Consider the following 26934-nt stretch of genomic DNA (forward strand, 5'->3'; position numbering starts at 1 on the left):
CTCTTAGTCTTATTCAGATAATCATGATTCATAAATCAGTGTACATGCATGATCATTTGTTTAGTTTATACAAACCTTATATTAATTTGATTGTGTACAGTATGAAGCTAACATTAAATCAAATATAGACACGTTCTCAAATCTGTCAATGAAACCTACCAGCAGATCTACAAAGCAATAAGTATGAAATCTTATTCTTTTGCAAATGTTTGCAAAATTTATCATAATCATGGAACAGATATTTCTTTTGTTGAACAAAAGTTTTGTAGAAAATCACAAACGAGCATGTAGATTTATTTCCTATCTGTGTTTGATTCTTTGCAAATAAGTTAAATTAATTAATATCATTTCATTTCGGTTCTAATTTTACTCAATGCCAAGTAAAAAATTATTTTTCTTTGATAGTGCGAGTAGTTCGCATACATGAGCAGTATCCATATGATAATGCTTGGTTTACATTACTTGCATTCTTAAGACGTTAGTGTCATTTTGTGACCGGTTGAGAAAAATTTGCAGCCTGACTGTGACTGGAACCAGGGATCCATGGAAGACCGTACCACAGCCCTACCAATTAAGCTATCTGGCCACTAACACACTATCTACCTTAAAAAGTGAACAGTTAAATACCGCGACATACCCTTCCACTAAATTGAAATTCATTCTCGAATTTCTGATGGTTTAAGAGAACAATGTATCATTTGACTTGCAGCAGTTATGAATACCATTATGTAGTCCCCTGTATGGTGCGCAGTTATGAATACCATTATGTAGTCCCCTGTATGGTGCGCAGTTATGAATACCATTATGTAGTCCCCTGTATGGTGCGCAGTTATGAATACCATTATGTAGTCCCCTGTATGGTGCGCAGTTATGAATACCATTATGTAGTCCCCTGTATGGTGCGCAGTTATGAATACCATTATGTAGTCCCCTGTATGGTGCGCAGTTATGAATACCATTATGTAGTCCCTTGTATGGTGCGCAGTTATGAATACCATTATGTAGTCCCCTGTATGGTGCGCAGTTATGAATACCATTATGTAGTCCCCTGTATGGTGCGCAGATATGAATACCATTATGTAGTCCCCTGTATGGTGGGCAGTTATGAATACCATTATGTACATTCCCCTGTATGGTGCGCAGTTATGAATACCATTATGTACAGTCCCCTGTATGGTGCCAAATGTGACATGGTGAGAAAAATGTGCAGCCTGACCGGGAGTTGAACTCGAGACCCTAGGAATACTGTACCGTGTCTGCTTTTACACTATCTACCCTAATTAGTGAACAGTTAAATACCATGACAATTGCATGAACTATACAATAACTAAGTTGCGATTTGGCAGTAGATTAACACTTTCCCCCATAAGCATATTGTGAAAAATGGCCGTTTTCACTGAAAAGCCTCCTGTTACAAGTTCAAACTGCTATGAAACTATGAAAAATGCTTCAATACTTATCAAACTTGGCACAAATGTTGACTGGACCATTGCCTTTGTAACTACATGCTCAGTCTTTAATTTCCTGTTACCATGGCAACGAGGGGACATCTCAAAATTGCCAAAAATCACTATTTTGCCTCGATTTTTTCCATCAAAATTTATTTCAAAGTGCTGCAACTGTTCAAGGGATTGAGATAGAGTCAAAGGCTTTTCAGCGTTGGTTAAACGTTACATTATGATCGACCTGGGGTCATTTTTACCCTCTCACAAGTCAAAAATTTTCTTGGCGATGAGGGGGGACTCCGCCCCCCTTCAAACCCCCCTAACAGAAGGGGGCACATCCCCCTTCTGGCAACCCCCTGATGTATCTTTTGGATGGGGGGCGGCGCCGAAAAAGTGCTCAATTTTTTAAGCAACATTTCTCAAACGAAAACTTATGTTTGGGGTCCAAATAGGACATTTTTTCACTATTTGAGGCCTTAAAAAGGGGGGGGGGTCGAAAGTGCGTTGTTTCGCGTATATATGTGGTAAAGGGTTAAACAAAATTTAATTAAATGTTGAAAACATTGGAGAATCAGTACTTATTCAGAAAAACTGCCATTTGAGGCCTGTAAAAGGTTGTTCCAGTAGTACCACCTAGGTATAGATAAGTGGCACATAAGATGAAACATTTTTAATATCAATATTGCCATATCAAATTAATTATTTTCTTTAAAATGTTGTGCATACAAGCTCTTCATTGCATGTGAATGCATTGGGATAATGGTAACAGGCAATAGGACTAGTGTATTTCCTGAATAACATTTTTTTATCTTTAATGGATACAGTGTCTTCACCGATTAAAATGAAAAACAGGACAGATATGATAACATTGTATTATTATAATTATAATGGGTATTTTTATATACAGGAAATACTTCCTTTCATTTAAAATAATTGGTAAGCTTGGTACCGCATATAAGACCTCATTACTAACAGTTTCACTATTTTTAACATAATGGAATTTCCACGATTTATTTGATGAGCAAAATATTGATTTGTAAGCCTAAACCATTGTTTGGTGAGTGCCAGAAGCATTTTAAATCTTAGATCAGTAAAAGGAATGAACTTCTATACAATATAGTACTGTGCTGTAAAAAAATGATTGAACATTGTCCATTTTTTTTAACTAAGCATTTGTTAGTTTACTATATAGTTTTATTTTATTATAATACTATTAATCAACATATTTTATAGGATTGATAATGATTCCGCACACTGACAATTTGCCCAATTGACGATTTGCCACATAACGACCTGCCCCCACTTTAGTGAGGATTGTCCAAAATACAATTCTCCCACTGGCAATTGAAACAAATAATCCTTAAAAAATTTTTAAGGTTAGTTCCCCCAAACAATTAGCCCAGTACTTTGCATTAAACAAGGCCTAGCGGCCTTCTGAATTTCAATGAATCTTGACTTGAGGCCAGTGGTGGCCCATTTATTATTTATCCCTATTATGGGATTGTAGTATCTCACTGGTTTCAACGCAAATTTTAAAAAGTTTTGGTCTTATCTTGGTGGTAGATCCAGGTAACTTGCTACTAGTAATTACCAATGTCTCTGTTATTGACTGACCACTAATATCACAAGATTTTCGATTAAGTGGTGAAAAACGACTATTAGACTGAATGTCATTGAAAATACCCATTGTCTAAGGATCAAACCAGTAACCCCTGGTTTAATAATCTGATGTTGTCCTTGCGAACAAAACAGATAGACTGGAACTCTAGTACTAACAACATTTTGGTTTGATACTTCCAGAGATGTTATATAAACTGATATCAGTTATCCCATATATGATTTTTATGTATCATGTTAAATTCAATACAGGATGTTTTATCAATAGGTAATCTGTAGACCATCAACCATATCACCAAGTTTGCATCTCTGAGTAGCCAAAGTTCATTTATCATTCATTATTTGTTTTAAATTTAACCCTGTAGTAATATTTAAGTAGAAAATATTTACTGTAAAAATTAACTTTACTTTTCCCTTGGTTTATAAATGCATTTTTTGATCTTGGAATAGACATAGATCTACTTATTTCAATATAGTTTTATTCATAATGGAAAATTTGGACAGCAGCATTTTCATGTACTTACATTTATAAACAAATATCCTTTTGACTCCACTCTTAAAAAGCTGAGGCCTAGTTGAATTAACTTGTTTTGGGGTAACACTAAGTGCTGTACAATGCACAAAGATATTAAACATGCACATTTTGGGCAAGGTATGTCACAGTGTCATTAAAATCAGCTAATGTAGTAATATACTAAAACAAAAACATATAATATTTTGTATATTTATTTTGTACTTGATTTTACATCCATGCAAGTATATGGTACATTTGCAAAACAAATAAAGCTTATACATTAGAACTTTAATGTCAATAAATTGTGCCTTAAAAGCTGCATGCCACCAGATGAGCCAAAATATTTCAAGAAATTTGAACTAGTGAAAATGTACTTAGAATTTAATAATAATAAAAATATCAGAGGTTTAAGTAATAATTTGTTATGTTCAATTAATGACCAATTTTCTAGTTTTTTATCCCCATATTTCTAAATGCATATCTAACAAAGTAAGGACTATTTTTACATAGTATGAGCTTTTATCAAGTTATATACCTTGATTGAATTGCAGTATGAAATGTGTTAAATATTATCTGGGTTCATTTTATATATCTATACTTTACATTAACATACATTTAAAAATTTCATGAAAATTAACATGAATCTGGAGGCATGCTGCTTTAAATTTCGGCCATTCAAGCATTTTAACAAATTAAAAAATGGGAAAAATAAAATAACTAACTCCAACATTTTTTGTTCTGTTGATTCTTACAATGTACATAAATAAAACTTTTGAATAATAATTGAAACCCTAATATACTTGAAAGTTATTTAAGAAATAATATATCTCAAAATGTGATTTTATTGCTCAATAAAATCACTGTTTGGAGTTCGGATGCATGGAATTATATCACGAGGGGGTAGCCTGAGTGATATAAGGATGCGCATCAGACCGTCAAACAGTGATGTTATCAAGCAATAAAATCACTGATTTGGATATATTATTTCGATTCTAACACGACATCAACAAATAAATGCTGCCGTACCTGATATTAAGCTAAATTGCGCCTGATTTGCTTCCGGACTTACTGTCAGCGCGTCACATTTTTAGTGAATACGTCACGTGTATAATGCTTACGTCACATGTCTAAATATACTACGTCAAACAGTGATTTTATAGCATAGTAACACACACTTTCCGTCCTTCTATGTTCCATAGAGAAAAATGGGGGTTGTGTTAGAACAAGATATATTACATACCCAATATAGTGTAAAAAATCAGTTTGATATAGTGTAACTAGAACTCTGCTTTATGTGTCGCCTTGTGAAGAATGTAGTTTAGGAGAAATGGCCAGGACAAAAATGAAATATGAAAAATAACAAAGGGCAATAACTATAAAAATAATAAGTGCAGAGCAGCAGTTTCTGTGCACTGCACTTCTTCTTAATGAGATCTATCATCCTATGAAGTTTCAAGTCCATAGCTTTTTTAGTTGAAAAGAAATGGCCCTGACAAAATTAAAGTATGAAAATTAACAAAGGGCAATAACTAAAAAAATAAGTACTGCAGAGTACCGGTCCTTGTGCACTGCACTTTGGATTATTGAAAGAAGCATGCATACCAAGTTTGAAGTCAATCAGACTTATAGTGACTGAGTTATGCTCCAGACGAGCTTTAGGCGACGCCAACAATGACCCCGACAAAAGTAACCCCTATATGTCACCTTTTCAAGGCGACAATAAAAAATCAGTTTAATATAGTGTAATAAAGAAATCAGTTTAATATAGTGTAATAAAAAAATCTATCAAAAATTATGTTAAAGTGATATTTTTGGCACTTGTTACTGTCAAGCCAAGATAAATTAGTTGTATATGTCAAAGGACAGTACAGCTTTTGACCTTGGGGGGGGGGGTGTAATTTGGTCATATTTTTTTTGTTTCCTAATATTCAAAGTATTAAATAAAAGATATTATAAATCAGCTGGGTTGTACAAAATTTTATGTCTAAATAAGAGCGATCAGTGATCACATGTGTCGCCTCATGATGGCCAATTTCATGTTGGGGCAAGTTTTGTGACAGACGGAGAAGTTATCGGAGTAGAGGCGACATAAATTCCTGTAAAGTTAGGATGAAATTGCCCCAGTAGTTTATGAGAAGTAGTGGGGACAAGTTTTGTGACAGACTGACAGTCAGTGCACAACTAGACTTGGTACTGAACTGGTAATGTTTGGATAAAATTGCACCAGTAGTTTATGAGGAGTAGTCCGGACAAGCTTTTGTGTATCTGGCAACACACAGGAAAAAACACCTTTTTATCAAAGGGCCATAACTCGGCCAAAAATCATTCAACCGGAAAAAACATGCAATATGCACAAGGACTTGAGCTACAGATCAATCCTGTTCAGTTTCATTGAAATTGCATTAGTGGTATAAGAGAAGTAGTCGGACAAACTTTAAAAATTATTAAAGGGCCATTACTCTTACAAAAATCATTGAACCGGAAAATGCTGACAATATGCTCAACTAGACTTGAAACTGTAAAATTTGGATGAAATTGCACCAGTAGTTTATTAGGAGTAGTCCGGACAAGTTTTGTGACGGACAGACAGACAGACGACGGAGAGGTGATCCCTTTTATGATGACTGTATTTCACTCCCTTTTACTATCCTTACAATTCCGTCATCAAATCTGACACTATATCGCAATCCTGAAAATGAAATAAAACATGATTTCACATTTCTCTTACATGACTTCAAAATTGCATAACCATTTTGGCATATTTCTAGTTAATTTGCAGCGGTTCCCTACATAAGATAAAGATAAAGTGTGATTATCTCCATATTGCCATATTGCCATCTATTCATGTTTAAAGGTTTATAAAAATAATTTTATCTTTTTTTGAGTAATCTAAGTTTTTGCCCATTTAAGCGTATTTATTTCATATCTTTCATATGTCTAAACAATAAATAAAATAACATTACGTGCACAATCTTTATAATGCAATCTATTTTTTTTAATTCAAATTTCATGTAATTTGTCCATTTTAAAAGGGTCATTTTTGATCCATGTGTACATTTTAATTTACATGTCTACATATCATTATAAAAGAGAAATGTACCGTTTAGTATGGAGTTTTGTATGGTTGCTTTGTACCATTTTGTTGGACCATCTTTCCCTGCATACTTAAACAATGCCAAAACCTTTTCTCCAACAGCAAATGATGAAGACTGCAACCAAGAAATATATTATTTAAATGCAATGATCCTTTAAATATCAATGCCTGTGCTAAATTAAAATGTATAAATGATAAACAGTAAACACTTGTATGGACAATTTTACCAAACAGGAACCCAAATAACTTATAATCTGACCCCGTGTTTTCAACTACCCTTTATTTCAATACCGGGCATTGTTCGAAGAAAATAGGCTGTCACATCTGTAAACAAAGGTTCATTTGAAATGCAAAATCTGAAAACCTCATAAAGTACAATTCTGATACCAATAACACAACTTTAAAATATTTCACATCTATTATGTGAAGCCAGACTGATGCTGTCCTATCTTCTGACAGTCCTCCTGTTACTCGCTCTTCATTTAAGTTAATTTACCAAATATTAATTGTATGCAAGTGATTTCAGTTTTTATAGATGTAGTGTTTAAAGTGTTCAATTTAATAATTTTTATCAAATAATTGAAAAAAAATGTAAATGAAACAAACAAGCAAACAATTCCTTGTATTTGAAATCAATGTATAGAAATCAATAAGTGCATAATGTTTATGCTAGCACAAGCTATCCATATATTGATTGTATAAGTGATCAACCACAATTATGATTAAAATTCTATAACATATATCTGATGTTACTGTTATTGCTTGAAGATGAGAGCAACAATTGTAATGTATATGTGCTATAAAATTTGGAATGAAAAATGCAAGTAATTATGTCTTGAATACCTATATTGTTTACTTTTTCACTTTTCTTATTGTAAAATCATTTTTCTAGATTGGTTAGGCAATTCAAATCATCGGGGCTGGACTGTATAAAAGATGACAAAGACTTTGTTCTCTGGCTTTCATATATATATACACACAGAACAAAGCTTGCTGATAATTTACCATACATAATAGATGATTTTCATGCCAGTTACTGAGTAAGATTTCATAAAAAAAATTCTCGCTTTGAAATTGCTAATTAATATCATAAAGTAATATTGTAACAGCATGTTCCTTCCATAAAGTCTATAAAATTAATAGTTCATACCTTTGTCCTTCTTCTTATCCTCCTTTCATTTCTGTTATCATCCTGTAATAAAGTAATAGTACAATTACATATACTAATCTACATACATTAAAACAGTCATTTTGTTATACTCACATGTCCATCCTAGTTAATATATTGTGTGAACAAGTGAAATTAAAAATAAATTTACATCCTGGTATAATTCCTTTAAATTTTTCAATTTACTTCCAATAAATAATTTGTATGGCCCATGGTAACTTGTATAAGTGGAATTAATCTGTAATTTTCAGTTTATAAAATGAGTGAGGTTGCCTTTTTATATTTCATTCCAAACATTTTCCAATATCAACTGTTTGGTCGATCACCATATTAGCAATCATTCTTTTGAAATGAGCCGTGTCAGGACAAAACCAACATAGTGGGTTTGCAACCAGCATGGATCCAGACCAGCCTGCGCATCCGCACAGTCTGATAAGGATCCTTGCTGTTCGCTATCAGTTTCTCTACTTGTTATAGGGTTTGTAAGCGAACAGCATGGATCCTGATCAGACTGCGCGGATGCGCAGGCTGATCTGGATCCATGCTGGTCGCAAACCCATTATGTTGGTTTTGTCGTGAGTGACGTGGCTCAAATATAGTAACATCATCTCAATTTGACAATGAAACAAGGGCATAGCATGCGGTGTAAATGCTCTCGACTGTTAAAGGCATTTACTATCAATAACTAATTAAAAAAATTAAACAGGGGACATTTATATAGCTTTGAGAATGAGGCTCCTTGTTATAAAATTGCATCGTGCCATAAAGAGCAAGTCCTGCTTGATAACATTTTCAAATGTTTGAATAATTGGCTACACTAAAGTTTTTGCACAAAGACAACAACACAGTGATCGTGTTAGTTTGACTTTTTCTTCAAAATAGACATGCTTAAAATGAGCATAAATACACTTAAAAGTTCTCTTATACATCAACATGATGTAAAAAGCCAAACATGTCTGTTGTTGAGAAATGCCAGATGCAATCCGAAAATCAGTGAAAAACTGTTATTTCTTACGGTTTTTTTACTATCCTCTTCCATGTTGTTTTCTTTGCTCTCTGTTGTAACTTCCACTTCGGTGATGCCTGTTTCATTTCCTGCCTTACCATTCTCTGGGGTAACCTTTTCTGGTCTTCCTGTCATTACTGTCTTCAGTGAATCTTCACATATATTTATCTGAAAAGCATTGTTTCATGATAACTGAAGCCAAGTGCAAACTCAACAAAGAAGAAAGATTAATTCCTTTGTTATAAACATCCAAATTATCCATTTAAACCCTGTTCCTGATTTTGTTTAATATTCAAAAAATAATAATTGCATTGTATTGTTATTATCATCAATGAATAAACCTGAATAACATTTATTTTTGCTAATTTCATGAAGCTGTTGGAGGTCTAATATAAGTTAAGTGCATTTTGTTCAGCAGTCTGTCTATACTACAATTTTTCTCACTTCTCAGATGTATACATAATTAGCATAATTTCTCAAAACAGAATAAATATTAGTTAATATTCATTAATTTGCAATATGTGATAGAGTATTAAGAGAAACAAATAATTCCAACACCAAAGCCAGTAAAAAAGTGACTTATATTTTCATCTATGAAAAAATTAACTTGTATACATGAATATTATATCTTACAACAGGTAATGAAACTGTCGCATCAGCTTCATCTGTTGGCTGCATTGGTTGCCATGATTCAATTTTCTCCATGATAAAAGCCTGTAATTAATATAGCATATACTGTCAAATAAGTTCTGAATATGCTGATAAGTAGAGAATTAACATTCAGTTATATTAAGTTAAAGGAACTCCACTGAGGTACAAATACCTAAAAATCACGTTAAACACTTAAAATAGACAAATCTGCAAAGGATAACAAAGAAGTATATTCAGAATTGAATTGAAAATCTATTTTTTTACAGTTCTTAGCTTTTCTTTTTTTGTTCCTGTGGTATAAAATACTTCCATTCCTACACGTCAAAATACATTAGTTGAGTCCTTTTAAGCATTTATATTTCAGACTTATTTCAAAAAATGAAATTCTAGGAGAATATATTCCAATTTCATATGTCTGATATGAATTGTATTAACCTTTTATTTCTGTATTATTTACGTATTTAACAAAATAAACAAATATAATTACTTTGTTCATCAATGACCTGCCACTGCGATCAAAAACAGTATCTGGTGGGCTTCCTGACAACATTTCTGCACTCTCATCCTAAAATGAAAATAGTACGAACGTAAGCAAGCAATAGCTGCATAAGCTGCATTATTGTGGGGAAATACCTTAGTATTTTCATTTGCCAAATGTTTTTCATTATTTCCTCTGTATTTTAATGCACCTTATTAGTTAAAGAGATTTTTGAACATTATATCCAATGGATGAGATTGTACAATTCACAACACTGAAATAATTTCTTTTCAATGTTTCAAAAGTGTTATTTTGTATTATTGTATGATCTAAAAATAACAACAATCTCATTGGTACAAACAGTAGTCAACAGAACAAATAATAAAAAATTATATCCACTGCGTGTAGTATCATATTCGCTGTCTGAAATGGACTTTCCTAATTTTAAAATAGAATTAGACTCAAATCATTATAGGGCACTACACTTGTTAGACTTAAAAGTCTACTATTTCTCAAAACTGCTTTGATTCAAATTTTGGAAAACAAGTTCAATAATGTTACTATAACTTGAATGCATTTCTTAGTAAACATTTAGCTTTAGGTACATTTTTAACAAGAAAGTTGAGTAACTTTATAGAATGTGTTTATCAAGGAAAAAATACCCCAAGTCTTTTGTTGTCTTCATTCTTTTTAAATGATTTTGTCACAAAAAGGAACAAAGATATTCGCTTGTGATATGTATCAATACATATTATCAAAGGCAGGTTATTCTGCCAATCACCATTTTGGGATAATCATTTCATTTTTTATTCCATTTAATGAACATTTCAGCATAATAATTAAGAAAATAGATGTAGGATTCCCATGCACAGGTTTTTGTATATGAATTAACACTATATATTTTGTTCATTACACTGTCAAACTGTAATATTGAATATGAAATATTAAAAAGGGTCAGGTGAATCAAGTTTAGTTTAGATTAATTAGTTTTTTCGTCACACTGACACATTATAGGTCATATGGTGAAGTTCCAGCTTTACGGGTGGAGGAAGACCTCAGATGCCCTTCAGTGCATTATTTCAGGCACAAATGGGCACCATAGAAGAACCACGACGTTCGGTTAGCTAGCTGGATAGCTTCCTCACATGAAGGTGATTCAAATATCCCTTAGTTCTAGTCAAGTGGTCCAAATCCAGTACACAATTATACAGAATGAACTGACCAACAATTTTATACTGATGAAATATCCATTATTAACTTACATTGTCAGCCGGGTTGTAGTGAGGATCCTCCAAACTATCGTCATGGATTTCATCACTCTCATCATTCTACAATTAGCAGTAAAAACCATAAGTTCCTTGTTAAATCATCAAACAGATATATTCATCATATTTATACTTAAATTTTTATACTCATATAAAAATATACAATAATCAATATATATATATACAATTATTTCCATTTGATGAATAGCCACATGTCTTTCTACATGTATAAAAATTTAAAAGAGAAGTAGTATGGACAAACTTGTAAATATATATATCATTACAAAATCAATGAACTAGAAAATGCTGACAACATGCAATACTGGTCATTGTATTGATCATTCAATTTTGTTATTTTCTTTTGTTTAACAGATGGTCATTAGCCCTGTATTCTATTGTTACAGAATGAACTCTCTTATTCTCTTTGGTTCAGTACAAAGTTTATATTTTCAGTAGAACAGGGGTTTACACAGTGATCCCTTGCTACTAATCTGTAGCTTGTGAACCAAAACAACTATAATTATTGATATTTTTGACAAAATTATGACTTTCTTAATGTCTCACTTCTTCAAATATGTGCCGATAAACTGCCTGACGTCGTGGTCTAGGGGATGTTGTCACATCATCAAGGTCTTCAAATGCATATACATTGGTAGCATTCTGAAATAGTAAAGTTGAAAAAGATTTAATAAGCAGTAAGATTATTTTTCAATCAATTCTTAACTGATAAGAGGATCATAATCATAATACCGCAATTTGATTTTGATAAAGAAGTTTTTTTTCTTTTAACAAAATGTTGGTTAATAATTACTGATGAAAGTAAGTTTTCTATAACACATTTTAAAAAGATCTTTAAGAGCTGTATTGTTACAAATATATGTCTCAGGCTTTTATTTGAACGAATATAAAGTGGTGCTTAAAAGTACACAGGCCTTTTGACAATTCTCAGTTTGGTAGTTAGGAATGCAAAACAGAGGACAGATCCAAGTTCATAGGTAGGATTCTCAAACAACTTTAAATAAAAGCAACTGATTGGTTGTGGAAAAATATAGATTTATGTGATTAACATGGGCATAATATTTGTTCAAGTCTTAAAGATACTTTGTATGATTTCAACTCTGTTGATAGCTCTGTTGATGTGTTGCAAAAGTTCATATTTCAAAGAATATTTGACATGCTATATTTTCAACATTTTTTTCAGTATAAGGAAAGGAGTAATTGAATATCTAATGACAAAAATACAAAGCGAAAAACTTCAGTGATTATATAAAGTATATCAACTCAATATCTTTAAAATATATTTTCTTAACCATCAATAAGAGACAAACAATCATTAAACTCATTATTTGAGATCATTTGTCATGGAGAAATTACTTCTTAGGATGGGTTTTATTTACAATAGGGCTATTGAGTATCTTGATTGGTATAAACTTGAACTTGGATTAGAGTATAATAAATCATATCTTAAGGCATAGTTTGGTTTCATAGAGTGTTATTGGTTCAATTTAAACCTATGAGAGCCAAATGTAAAGATTCTTCGAAAAATGATAATTTGATTTTATGCCTTGTCATGTCATTCTGTATAACACTCGAGTTTGATGTTGATTTTTTATCGGTAGCAATATGTTTTTTTTGTGAGGCATGCGTTAAATGGATAAATATATGCATGCATATTATGTGTAACAATGACAAATCACTAAGAATACCTTTTCCTGTTCAAGTTGCTGAACTTTAACTTCTAATTCTTGGCACTTTTTCCTCATCTTTTCCAATTCGATTTTAAGCCGTCTGTTTTCATCTACCAGATCTTCTCCTCCAGATGGTCTCACATTCTCCCTTAGAGATACCTACAATTAAATGATAAAGATGGTTAATGCAAATATAGAAATATACAAATTTACATCCAATATTTTAATGATAAATGCTCATTATATTGAATATATTGCCATTTTGCCGAAGCGTATTGCAATATATTGCAATACGTATTGTCGTATATGTTCTGATGTAAAGATGGAGTAACATTATATATTATAATTATATGTATATATTCTTTGTAGAAACTTAATTAAAATGTAAGGACTGTATAGAGAGTAAAGTGTCACAGAATTTGATAACCAAAACTAATCATGCATGACCTTTCACATCTGGGCCGCTTATGTAATTTACGCTTATTGACTTTTAAGTGTACTAGTTGTCAGGTGTTTTTATCTTACGTTGGCGCCAATTAATTTCACCAATTAAAGATTTTATGCGAAATTTGTACAAATTAGGGAATTAATTGAAAATTATGATTTTTATAAAATACCAGTTTTCCAAAAATCATACCGCAGTACGAAATTAATTTTTAGCTCGACTTTTCTATGAAAAGGGGAGCTATCCTACTCGCCCCGGCGTCGGCGTCGGCGTTGGCGTCACACCTTGGTTAAGTTTTTCGTACCACCCCACTTTATTTCAGAAGTATTACAAGTATGGCTTTGAAACTTACCATACTTGTTCACCATCATAACCTCCATCTACAGACAAGAGTACATAACTCTGTCAAGGTTTTTGACAGAATTATGGCCCTTTTTTTGACTTAGAAAGTGTATTGAGCTTGGTTAAGTTTTTTGTACCACCTCACTTTATTTCAAAACCATTGGAGGTATTGCTTTGAAACTGACCATACTTGTTTACCATCACGACCTTCATCAACAGACAAGAGGACATAACTCTGTCAAGGTTTTTGACAGAATTATGCCCCTTTTTGACTTAGAAAATACATTGAATATGGGTAAAATCCACTTATTGCCTTAACCCTTTGAGATATTGCTTTGAAACTTTTAATGCTATTTCACATCATTACCCCCATCTGTACGCAAGAGAAGGTAACTCTGTCAAGGATTTGTTTTAAAAATTAAGGCCTTTTATCGACTTAGAATCTTGGTTAAGTTTTTAGTACCAGTCGACTTTTTGACTGAACTGTTTGAGATATTAATTTGAAAGTTGGAATACTTGTTTACAATCATGATTCCCAAACATGTCCAGGAGAAGGTAATTCTGTCAAAGATTTTATTTGAATTATGGCCCTTAACTGTCAATGTTTTGTATTATAGGCAAGCACTAAAAAACTTAAAAAATCTAAAAAAATTCATTCCTATCCACTTGTTCACTTTACCATAAATTATGTCATATAAACATTGCTGTAATATTCAAGGGTATCAAACAACTAGTTCACTTTAAAAATACAGAGATTCTTGTATTGCCTTTTACTGCAAAAACTTTTTTTATTGGCAAGCAATAAAAAAGTCGAGCGCGCTGTCTTACGGACAGCTCTTGTTTCATATTGCACTATATTGGTATACGGGTAAACCGTTACACTCTTATTGAATATATATAATAGAATAAATAAATATGCATTGCATTTTAAAGGACAGTGTTGTAATTTGTGCACTTTTACATCTTGAAAATATTGCAAAACAATTAATAATATGCTCCTGTTTTCTCAATCCTTATTTGTGTTAATGACTCTTACCTTCTCATCATACATTATCTTGTTGAACTGTACAGCACTGATAGTTTCCTCATCCAGCTGCTTCAAAACGGAATAAAGAAAGAGTTCATCCCTCACACCTGGGAGATTCCTAAATAAAGTTCTGTTCACTTTCTGGTGGGTTGATTTACGGTTTACGATTATCGATCTGACAAGTTTGTAGCATCTTTTGGAAATACAGGCCACAGCTAATGCCTCTTTGAACCAACCTCCAAACTGGCTTAATGTCCCCTGAAATCCAAATTATATAGTTCTTTATTCTTTACAACCAGTACGGGTATGTTTGTTAGATAAATAATTGTTGAAACATTAAATTTAATTTAGCCCCGAAAACATTCACTGTTAACTTTTTGCATATTGCATATTTGTAGCCAAGATTACAAATAGTTCAAGGGATATAACTTTCATGAAACATCTGACCAAGTCAAAAATAGAATTTTACTTCTATTTTCTAGAAAAATACCAGCACATACAATGTCAACCTTTGAAATACATTCCTACACAAGTATGAGCAGAAATTGAAAATTTCTTATATTTCAAGAAGGATAGCTCTGTAAATAATCATCAGACCTAAACACATTCAAATTTGAGTCAAATTATTTGACTTGCATTTTCTAGTCAAGTACCTGCTTATGCAATTTCAACCTCATATATGCATGAGGAATTAACAGTTTAATTTCATTTTTTTGTTAGGTTTTACATTGTACCAACACAGTATAGATCAAATGGTGACTTTCCAGCTAGAGTAAGAAGACGTTAAGTGCCATATTATACATTATTTTTGACATAAAGGGGCAGCTATTGGAACCACTGACATTAAGTAAGCTAGCTGATTAGCTTTCTCACATAAAGAATCTGAGAGACTTTTTAAATTATTGTTGTGACATCTAGAATTTGATACTCCACAAAATTGTCTTTTCAAGCCTTACCGTAAAACTCATGGCTCTCATTGCTGATATTCTCCAGGATTTAACTGCAGGTCGAAGGAATTCAAGTTCTCCAGAGAGCTCAACATCTGGATGAAGTCTTCTAATGATCTATCGTAAACAAATTAGAAAATTTCTAAAAAATGCTAAATAATATTGACAAGGCATTTTTCTCAACAAAAGCAGAAGTGGTGTTTCCTCAAAAAGAACTGGAAACCTATATTGTGTTTATAATTGTGGATCCAACTGATTTTAACATATCTTCCTAAACATACGTGCATTATTAAGATTTTGTAAGAGAACAACAACAATGTTTTACTGCATTATAATGCCTCAGGCCCAAGTAACATTCAAAATGGCATCAAATTTAGCTATAGAGTAGCCTTGTTGTTCTTACTCTAATTAAATATAGAAAATGTTTTAGGTATTTATCTTACGAACAAGGATTTACATGTATCAATTTGCTTTAATTCGGAAGATATTCGACAATTAAAGACTTGTATGACTTTTGGTTTAACATTACATATGAACAAGAGACATCAGTTATGACATGTGTTGCCTCATGATAGTCAACTGCATGATGCAGCTACTATGTAGGAGACCCAAAAATACAAGGCAAAACAATTTTTTTATTCAAAGCCAATAACTCTGCTCATAACTGTAAAGTTTGGAAGAAATTGCATCAGTAGTTTCTGAGGAGTAGTCCAGACAGGTAAGTTTTATGATGAACAGACAAGACGACAAGTGATCCCTGAGGGTCCCCACTACTAAATCAATTTAGTTATATCATAAGTTTTAAATAAATGCTTCCTTTAATTCAAACGCTTTCACTAACAATCTTGTTAATGAGAAAATGCTGCCAGTTTCATTATCACTCATTATACGGATGAATAAGTCAATAGTTACTATAGCAGCTAACCATTCTGCTATTATGTATTCATGCTATGTTGAAGATTACATAATAAAAAAATATAAGTTAAATAATAATAAACATTATTGAACAATATGTAATTGAATAAAGCCAGATATACTGCTATAGACAGATAATTAGTAAAAATAAGTTTTGTTTTTGATTATTACAATTTTGTCCATCAAAATGCACAGCCAGTGCATTTAAGGAAGGGCGAGTTTAAATTTGGAGGGTCACTCGCCCTGCTGGGACATTGGCCCTAAAAAATAATTCATTCAAGTCTGCTGTGACAATATGTACAAAGTCTATAATCTCTATCTCTTTACCGGAGTGTCTGGACAGATGATAATAAGAGAATTAAAAATAAATAATAATAATAAAAGGATAAAGTTAATTGTGCTTTATAATATGTGAGTAATAGCATGTGCTCACATAATGTTATATGCACATTAGCGTTAAGTTTTCATGCAAATGAAGGTTAATCAGCAATTGTTATATGGCTTAAAGTAAATGATGCAAATCTTAAAAACATATTTAAACTAAACTTACTTCAACTTGCTCCTCAAAAGAGTAAGGGCATTTGTATTTTTCTTTTTCATTTTCTTTTCTTGGCCTTCCTGGTGTGCTTGTAAAGGGTTCTCCTAAAGAAAAAGTTAAAGACAATGTTGTCAATTAAGAACATCAATTTTTTACTTTGAATTTATCAAAATTTTAAATGAAAGTAAATGCATTTAAGAAAGTTTAATGAACCAAATGCTATAAAGCTATAGTAAATCAATGCTTAAATTCAAAACTTTCTAATTATTCATGGTTCACATCAATATCCTACTCAGGAAACATTTACATTTACCAAACCACATTAACTTTTGTCCAGATTCTGGTTTAAAGAAAATACTTTAAAGGGCTTTTTCTAACTATTGCTATAATAGTTTGTGATAAATCGCATGTTTATCTATGCATAGTCACTAGTGCAAATACTTTCACCCACAATGATTTTTTTTTTAGAAAAAAATTTCATTATACAATGGACAAAAAACAAAAATTAAAGAATGGATACAACATACCAGCAATATAGAATTTAATATTCAGTCCCCTCATTAGGGCTTCTAAAGCTCTACAGAATGACAAGGAATTGTCATGATTGTTCAGTCCAAAAAATTGAGCTGTCATGCTCAAGAATAAGCATATTTTCACTTCCAGCACAACAGTCTTCCCAGCACTCTAAAACAAAGAAGGATGTACAAAATTATATTACAATATATCTTGAACAAAAGTGTGGAAACATTTACGTAACATTGTATGGCTGATAAGAATCTTACCCCAGCTGCCGGTACAGACTGGAATATCTAGCTCAAGGGTAACTGTTTATGGCGGAAACAAGGCTCTGCAGAGTTTCCGCTTAATAGTTACCCGAGAACTATAAATATATATAGCAGGTGTTTGATTCTATTTCTTGCATATTACAAATTAATCATACTACTAATAGACTTAACAAAACTAATATTTTCATTTAGCACTTTTTATGCCCCCAGAAAAATTTAGGTTGAGCATATAGTAGGCGTCTTGTCCGTCCGTTCGCTTTTCTTCTCCGGGACATAACTTTGAAACAACAAGAGGTATCAACATAAAACTTTGTAGGTAGATTGATCTCATTGTGCAGGTGTGCAGTGCACAAGAACTTTAACTCTTTCTTGCCTTATTTTGGAGTTATTGCCCTTTGTTCATATTGATACTTTGAATTTTGTTCGGGACATTACTCTAAATATCAACTTGAAACTTTGTAGGTAGATAGATCTCATTGAGTAAGTTTCTTATAGTAGTGTATAAATTTATAACTTCATTCATAACAGTGCAATGACAACATCCAAAGACCATAATTCATTCATAAAAGACGTACACGTGGGAATGACGTCGTTTAAAAATGTGAATTGTCTTACATGGGGGTGTAAGACAGAGTTATCTAGAACCAGTGTAAACAGTAAGATAATCCTATCTGATATGCAAGAAAAATTTTAAAAATCATTTTACATAATTATTACAGTCAACTACATTTATAACGAAATCGCTTATGATAGATTTTTGTTAATAGCAAACTTAATCGGACATCCCTGGCCGATTCCTTCTTTATTTTATATTAAATCACATTGCTTAATATGTACTAGTTATAGAAACCATTGTTTCAAGTCCCAAACTGCGAAAACATGTAAATTTCCTATGTTAAAACAATCTGTTATGACAGAAATATAGGGATGCTCTAAGACTAAGATCAGTTCATGCATACCCCTATCCGGTAATTATTCAATCAATTATTCAATCGAGTGATTGCACATGTAAGAATAAAGATTTTGATAAATGACATCATTTCCTTCTTGATACAGAAAATTTGTAATCCGCACCCTTTTGTTGATAAATTGCTGTAAATACCAGATAATTACCGAATAACCAATTTTTTGTTTGCAATATTACCCAAACAATAAAAAACAAAAAAAGAATACAAATGGTAAGCACTTTATAGACAAGTAAGTGCATATCTAAATAAATGTTCCACATACATAATATTTTCTTCATTAAAATGACAAGCATTTGATTACTGATTCCGTATAATACCAATTATACCAGTAACCAGTGACAGGTATGCCTTTTTCACAGCAAATTTATTCACCCAAACAAATCAGCAAGTTGTTGCTACTTCACTTTTAGCATATAACCAACAATATTTAAAGGTCCCATTGAGTCCGTTATAAGTGGAGTTGATTGTATATGCAAGCAGGGGTTAAATGTTTTCCTTCTAAAGCAGACAGAGCAATTTTAAGGTATTTTGGGTTCATTATCTTTCAAAGCCACCATTTTAAGAATTTGTTCTGTCATCTGATGCAGCATTTAACATTATATTACAGTGTATTACAAGTGAGGGTTTTACATGTCACAGAGGTATGGCTTATAAAATTTTCAAAATATGCTCGGGCTGTCTCATACTATCTGTGTTACTCAACTGTTAAACAAAGACAACAAAAGTTAGAAGAATTAAATTTTGGGGCCAAAAAATCTGGAGAAAGAGTTATCCCTCTGAAGCATAAATCACAACAGCTGTCGGTAGGACATTTTTTTTGTTACATGCTCGACTTTTTTTAAATATCGATAGTAAAATAGCTTGATAATGTAAAATTTTCTCTGTCATGTTCATAAAAGGGCCATTTAAAATACACATGTCATTCGTAGAATATTTAAATTATTAGGAACATCTATTTTATGTCACACGGGAAGATGTGGATTTTCCTATCCAATTTATAAGTAGACTAAATTTATGAACATATTTCTAACAATTTCTATAAAAATTAAAAAGAGCAGCACTTTAACTTTCTTTTTAATGGTGGAAACAGTTGAACTGTTGATTTATCTTGAACAAATTTTCCATGGTGATTACCCTGCTGTTTGAATTTAGGTTAAAATATTATTAAATTTCTAAGATCAACTGATCAAGACTTGTTGAAAATGTACCAACCTTAAAATGAATTAGTGTTGATAGATGCATTAATAGCTAAAATAAATTTAAAGTACAATTTCCCCTTCCATTTATTATTGGCTAACAACTGCTTAACTGATGAATATATGATATAAATAAAACTGAAGACCTTAATCTAGAAAAGGGGACCAATGAATTGGCAATGCTTGTTTTTTTATTTTAATTATTTATATCGCATGCTAACTTGCTTGCCGTATATAAACAAAATTGTTCACAGATTTCAATAATTTGATATAACTTGCTTTCTGATAGTCCCTGACATCATAAGTTTCTCGTCTGACGACACAGTCAGCTGATTTCGGATAATCTCGCTTATTATGTCAAAAAATAAAAGGGGAGTAACTGTGTCATGAGTTGGTACTTATCGGTTTCCACACTATGTTGACCCTTTAAAATTGGGAAAGGTGAATTTTTTTAATTACTTCATATTACAGTGCTCTATTTAAATATTGCTTTCTTTGAAACTAATATAAATATGTCGAGTCACGGTGAAATTAATGTCATTTTCTCCACAGGTGCTAGTGGCATTGATTTGACCTAAAATTATTATTATTAGATTATTTAACGATTCGAACATAACAGTTCCTCGTCAAATGTTACCCAAATATACAGCATACAAAGTGAAATATATAAACATACAAATTCAAAAATTGGTATTAAATATAATTATCATTAGACACATTTTGATAGTAAATGATTTATAACAAAATATTTCTAATTTATTCAAAGTAATAATATTTGTACTGCGTGTATTCATTTAACAGATCGATAAATTCAAGTATACCATATATAGGATGCCTATAGGTAATTTCACCTCTGATGTTTTCATTATTTGTTGAAGACCTAGAATTATACCTTCAAAATGATATCAATGTAGGTTTACAAATTGATGATATAGTTATATTGTTGTTGTTATTTGCTGACGATATGGCAATACTAGGTAAAACACCAGAAGATCTCCAGACAAGTTTAGATAATCTATATAATTACTGCAACTGTTGGGGACTAGAAGTTAATACGTTAAAAACTAAGGTTATGGTGTTTAGGAAAAGAGGTAGGGTACGTGCAAATGAAACATGGTACTACAATGGGCAACAATTAGAAACAGTTGATAATTTTAACTACCTGGGTACTATTTTCAATTATACAGGCAACTTTGCTTTAAACCAGGAACATTTAATTGGCAAAGGCCTTAAGGCATTAAATGTTTTACTATATAATTGTAAAAAATATGATATAAAACCTAAACTCAAATGCCAACTGTTCGATTCATTTGTTGGTTCTATCTTAAATTACTCTGCTGAAGTATGGGGACATTCTAAATCTAAAGAAATTGAACGCATCCACCTTAAATTTTGCAAAACTGTTCTAAATGTCAGAACAAGTACATGTAATGCAGGGGTTTACGGTGAACTAGGAAGATGGCCATTATATATTGCTCGTTTTGTTAAAGTAATCAAGTTTTGGTGTAAAACAATCCAAACTGATAATATAATTATAAAAAAAGTTTATGAACAAAGTGTTATTGATTGTGAACATGGATATAATAACTGGGTCTCAAATGTTAAACGATTATTGTATACATATGGTTTTGCTGATTGTTTTATATATAGTGATAATGTTGATGGTAAATTATTTCCTAGAATATTTAAACAAAGACTTATTGATAATTATGTACAAGATTGGCATGGTAATATCGAAAATAATAATGTTTTAGATCTATATAAAAATTGCAAAACTAATTTATCGTATGAAATTTACCTCGACCTTTTACCACGTAGTTTAAGAATGTATATTTCCAAAATAAGATTATCAGCCCATTCTCTCAGAATACAAACTGGTAGATATAGTAGACATAGATTACCACGAAACGAGAGATATTGTCAGTGCTGTAATACCCTTGATATCGAAGATGAATATCATTTTGTTCTAGTTTGTCCTTGTTATAATAATATTCGTAAGACATATATAAAAAAATATTTTTATGTTAGACCATCGATGTTCAAATTTATTCAGTTATTGCAAACTTCAAACAAGCTTTTATTGATGAATTTAGCAAGATACATTAAAGAAAGTTTGGCAATCAGAAATACTCTCTTAAATATTTAATTTTTTAACATCCTCTTGGAAAATATTTTTTTTTTACAATTCTCATATATTATAACATCATGTTTGTTTGTGTTATCATGCATTGTTCTTAAATAATAAAGGTATTTTCTCTTATTTGATACATTATCATATGATATTTGTGTGATAACATTTACAACTTTTAATGATATTGTTCTCTATCTAGAAAGAAACTGCTCAATAAGTATTTAGTTTTGCTGCTGGTTAACATCTATCCTTCGCCTTTATCGGGAGGGAGTTTTACTTTCAGTGGGATGGTTAGACTCACTGGGTAAAATATGGTATACAATATCCTGTGAGGTTGCCAGTAGAATTTCTATTACTGCTATGATTGAGAAAATATTTACTTATTAACCATAACAATGTACATTCTATTATATATTCTAAGTATCATATTGTACTTTGTGTTACCATGATCACGTGACGTGATAATTGTTTTATACAATGTATATCTATATGCATGACGATGTACTATGTACAAGTCTAAATAAAACGTATGTTCTGTTCTGTTCCTATAGTAATATTAAACGTACGCGGTTTATAGTCAGAAAAAGTAGGACGAGGTATAACAAAATGTTGTTCATCTTCTATATATCGTTTACATTGCAAAATGTACATTTCCTTTCAGATTTAACAATGTTTCTTTGTCTCTCTATTTTAACTGTGCGAAAACAACCTGCATTTTATTTCAATAATTTGATGATTCAAATATAATTTTAAGTTCTTATAAAATGGGAGTGACCATAACATCTTGTCTCCGGTTACTTTTCTGTTCCGGTTACTGATATAAATTTGGTATCAAAATGATAAATAAAAAGAAAGGTAATATCAAACGAAATTATATCCTTTGAGAGTGTCTAAATTACGTGACTCTCCGCAGTTTTTTTGTGGTAACATATTTACTAAGAAATTTAACAATTCGTGGTTTTGATACATTGTTTGATGAACTGCAGTTCAGCAAATGATATGAACAAATACTCTTTTTTTACGAATTATTTTACCACTCAAATTATATATACATTGTACATATGATTATAAGAGCCTCTATGAACATGGTATTTATTACTAACCGCATTTATTCATGTTATTAATTACATGAAATGTGTGTAATAAAGGAAATTTGACTTTGACTTAGATAACTGTATTTTGTTGTTGCTTTGATTCTTTTTTATTTCTTTAAACGCAGACCAATCATATATAATTATCCGTCTTATTGTTAGATTCTCTAATTATAACGTTCCGAGTAATAAAAGGAGAAACATTCAGATAATCAAACAGCATTTATTGCATATATATGTGTGAATATTAAATCATTAATTGACTGAAAACTGTTATAAGTGAACAATAACCTGTTTTGTTTGTTATCTTTGAAGTAGCTTAAGCGCAATTATATGATAATACAAAGGCACGCAATTGCAATTTTATTAAAACAATTACATGGAACCATTGTCAAATTTTACTTTGAACTTTTTGATGATGATATTTGAGAGGATGCATTTTTTATCTATCTTTTTTATTTTTTCAATTAATTTATTTTTGATTTGGTTTCTTTCTTCCTTGACTTCCACTGATTTATAAAAAAGGATTATAATTTGTCAAAATACAGGGGAATACCCAGTAAGTTGGGGTGAAGGAATAATTTTCCCCATATTAAAAAAAGGAGATGTAAATAAGGCTGAGAATTATCATGGCATTACTCTTATTAATACATTAGCAAAAACCTATTCACAATTACTTCCTGGTCAAACAAATATATATGAGAAAATTTCTGAAAAAAAACAATTTGATTTTCAAAAGGGTAAATCAATAAATGATTGTATATTTATGTACATTCTATTAGGATTCTTAAGGTACTAAATTATGTAAAAAATTATGCGCCTTTATAAATTACCAACAATGCTTTGATTAAATAGATAGATATTTTTTATATGAAAAACTTGTTAATAAAAGTTCATACAGCATGTTCGATCTATAATTAGTTTGACTCTCGCTTATTTTTCAGTATTCAATTGGTTACTACTAGTTAGAAGTAGGCTACACGCGCACGAGAATCTCATTTTACGCGCGGGAGGTATAAACAGAAACCTTGTGTAGCTGGTTCAATTTGTATTTAAATGATCTGTCTTTTTTTCTTGTAGTTTATATTCAAATAATCAGTCTTTTTTCTTGTTTCAAAAGTAAATATTATCAATTAAGTATTAGTCATTATTGATAATCATGTTCACTTCTGTAAACCATGTTCTCTTTGTATATTATACTCTGTATGCTAAAAACATTGTAAAATGTTTAATGCTGAATAAACTATTATTGTGTTATTGTGTATATTATTGTCAAATTTGAAGGCGATTTTTCTAGTACAGTAAAGCATGGTTTAACACAGATCTGTATTCCTTACTTTCTCGAAATGAAATGAAGTCGTCTTATTTTAATCACACGTTTGGTAAAAAAAAACACACACAAAAAATAGGAACTAACAAGATATTTAAATGATACCTGATCTGCTCCAACGATGCTAACCGTGTTGATTTCCTTTGGCTCCACTGACATTACTCTTAGGGGGAAAAGACTTTCCTGAGACCTGAATATCATGAATGAAATAGTTTTGAAAAAACAAAATGCTTAAATTGTACTAACTGTGACAAAAAATATATATAATATTCTGTCCAAGGTTGAAACTAAAAAATCACATGTAACGCCAAGTAAATTATCGAAAGCAGGAAGTATACACCAGTATATAGCTTTCTTACAAAATTGGTGTCTCTTTCATTAGTCGTTTATATATTTTATCAATTTAATCTATTTGAAAGACCCAGTGTCTAGTAAGTCATATAAAACGTGAGTATTGAAATTGCATTGAAAATGTTGATATAATAATGTAAAAAATCTCCTGATTTAAGTATACAGTGCATTGTAGTTAATAACAAACATGCTGAGTCACAGTACTCCGAATCTAAATCTACTTTTAAGAAAATGTTCTTTGAATGTTATTCCTTTTTCTTTATGCATAAGTTAAATGCCCCCTACCTGTATATCAGTACATCATCTGTAGGGCTGCAACTTGTTAGCCACCACTGAGATTCCCGTGATTGAAGTTGCGACATAATTAAATTTCAAATTGATAGATTTTATAGCTATTTTCTTTCTATGATAGTTATGTTCGAGAATGCTAATCAGCGATTAACGTTATTTTCAAACTGAAGTGATCAAGATCATTAACACTGGGGTTTTCTTAGTTACTCTAGTCAAACACTCCTGATTGGCGGGTGCATTAGAGCGGAGAGGGGCGCCTCAATGACGCCGCTCGTGTGACACTACACGGGGTGTCTAAATTGTTTTAACAAATAGGCACGGCGGGGGCGGACGACAGGGGGTCATGTATATTACATGACAATTTAGGAAATTAACAAATATAGAATTGAAAGGATTTCTTGTCAGAGACTTTTATATCATTAAACTGGCAAAATATTTAATCAAAGCATTTGAAGAAAGAAAGACTCTCTTAAAAACAAATAGTTCATTAAAATACATAACTGAAATACTGTGTCATATGAAATAACAATTACCAAGTTTGACATTTTCGTTATGAATAGTTAGAAATAGCCAAGCCGAATCTCGCAAATCTATCGAAAATATGTAGGCTTTATATTTATCTTCGATACATTGATTCATTATTGTATATGCTCTCATTACATACTTTTATGCACGCATGTAAAATATTATTGTTTAATCAACATGCTGTTCGCATACGATTTATTAATAAACTTATGTTCTGTTCTATCAAATTTTTTAATAATTCATTAAATAATTTATCAAATATAGCTCTGTGCAAAACAATTTAATGTACAATAGTTCCTTTTACACAGTATGATTCACATTTTGCGTTTTAGTAAAAACAGCCTTTATTTGTCTGACGAAAAAAAATATTATAATTTTTATGAGCACGTACAAACCATGCAAACTATCGTCAGAATAAATAATCAATATCTGATTCCCGTGAGTATTGCGTAAAATTACTGCTGGAAAACTAATGTATTATATTCATTATATTAGAAAACCCTCATATTGTAAGTACAAATGTGCTTGAGTAAATAAAGGTATCTGTCTGTCTGTGTCAGTAATCTATTGACAAATATAATTATGTTGTTAAAGGCACATTATGCCCCATTCAGAAATGGTAATAATGTTTTAAGAATAATTTGCCAATGATAACTTTTTTTTACAGTAAAACTTACATTTAAATTAATAAGCGTGTTTTGCGGGTTATTATGTAACAATAAGCTTTCTCACAAAAGCATTTACATAAACTGATACAATAGATGTAGACATGGTTTTATATATATATTTAGGATTCTTTTTTCTCGTGTTTATGTATTTCTATGCATACTGAGATAATCAAATAAACTTGGAAAATACAATGGTGTCGTCTTAAGCATAATTCCATAATTTATTGCAACGCTGAATATATATAAAGAAGAATTCAATTTTTACTTAATAAACTATTCATTTTTCTGCCGGAAGACTATTCATGAATATTAAAATAGTAAAAAAAATCTACAAATATTTGGTAGGGAATTTAAATACGATTGTAGGACATATTCAAAACAAGATTTAACATTTCTATATAACCTTTAAACTAGATTTGGACAAAACAGAAGCTTGTCTATATAAATATATATAATAT

General features: G+C 31.3%; 2 protein-coding genes across 3 annotated transcripts in view; both read right to left on the reverse strand.

The window, feature by feature from the left end:
- LOC132749534 (neurogenic locus notch homolog protein 1-like) overlaps positions 1-26934 on the reverse strand; it is a gene marked incomplete at its 5' end in the record, with an annotated part of 83940 nt that overhangs the window by 15596 nt on the left and 41410 nt on the right. The gene's annotated exons all lie outside the window — the stretch shown is intronic.
- LOC132749533 (uncharacterized) lies at positions 1776-24983 on the reverse strand. 2 transcript variants are annotated; one of them, XM_060739340.1, is made up of 14 exons: positions 24747-24983; positions 17668-17824; positions 17153-17244; positions 15697-15804; positions 14750-14998; positions 12945-13085; positions 11803-11898; positions 11236-11301; positions 9983-10060; positions 9478-9558; positions 8854-9012; positions 7821-7862; positions 6677-6785; positions 1776-6265 (listed from the first exon to the last, which is right to left on the reverse strand). In XM_060739340.1, the coding sequence occupies exons 1-14, from the start codon at positions 24840-24842 to the stop codon at positions 6192-6194; spliced, it is 1548 nt and encodes a 515-aa protein (XP_060595323.1). In that variant the 5' UTR covers positions 24843-24983; the 3' UTR covers positions 1776-6191. The 2 variants fall into 2 exon arrangements, with proteins under 2 accessions (XP_060595323.1, XP_060595324.1); XM_060739341.1 differs by lacking the exon at positions 24747-24983 and adding an exon at positions 20369-20472.

Source organism: Ruditapes philippinarum, unplaced genomic scaffold (genome assembly GCF_026571515.1).
Source record: "Ruditapes philippinarum isolate M1 unplaced genomic scaffold, ASM2657151v2 ctg537_1_1_1_1, whole genome shotgun sequence".
NCBI classification, from domain to species: domain Eukaryota; kingdom Metazoa; phylum Mollusca; class Bivalvia; order Venerida; family Veneridae; genus Ruditapes; species Ruditapes philippinarum.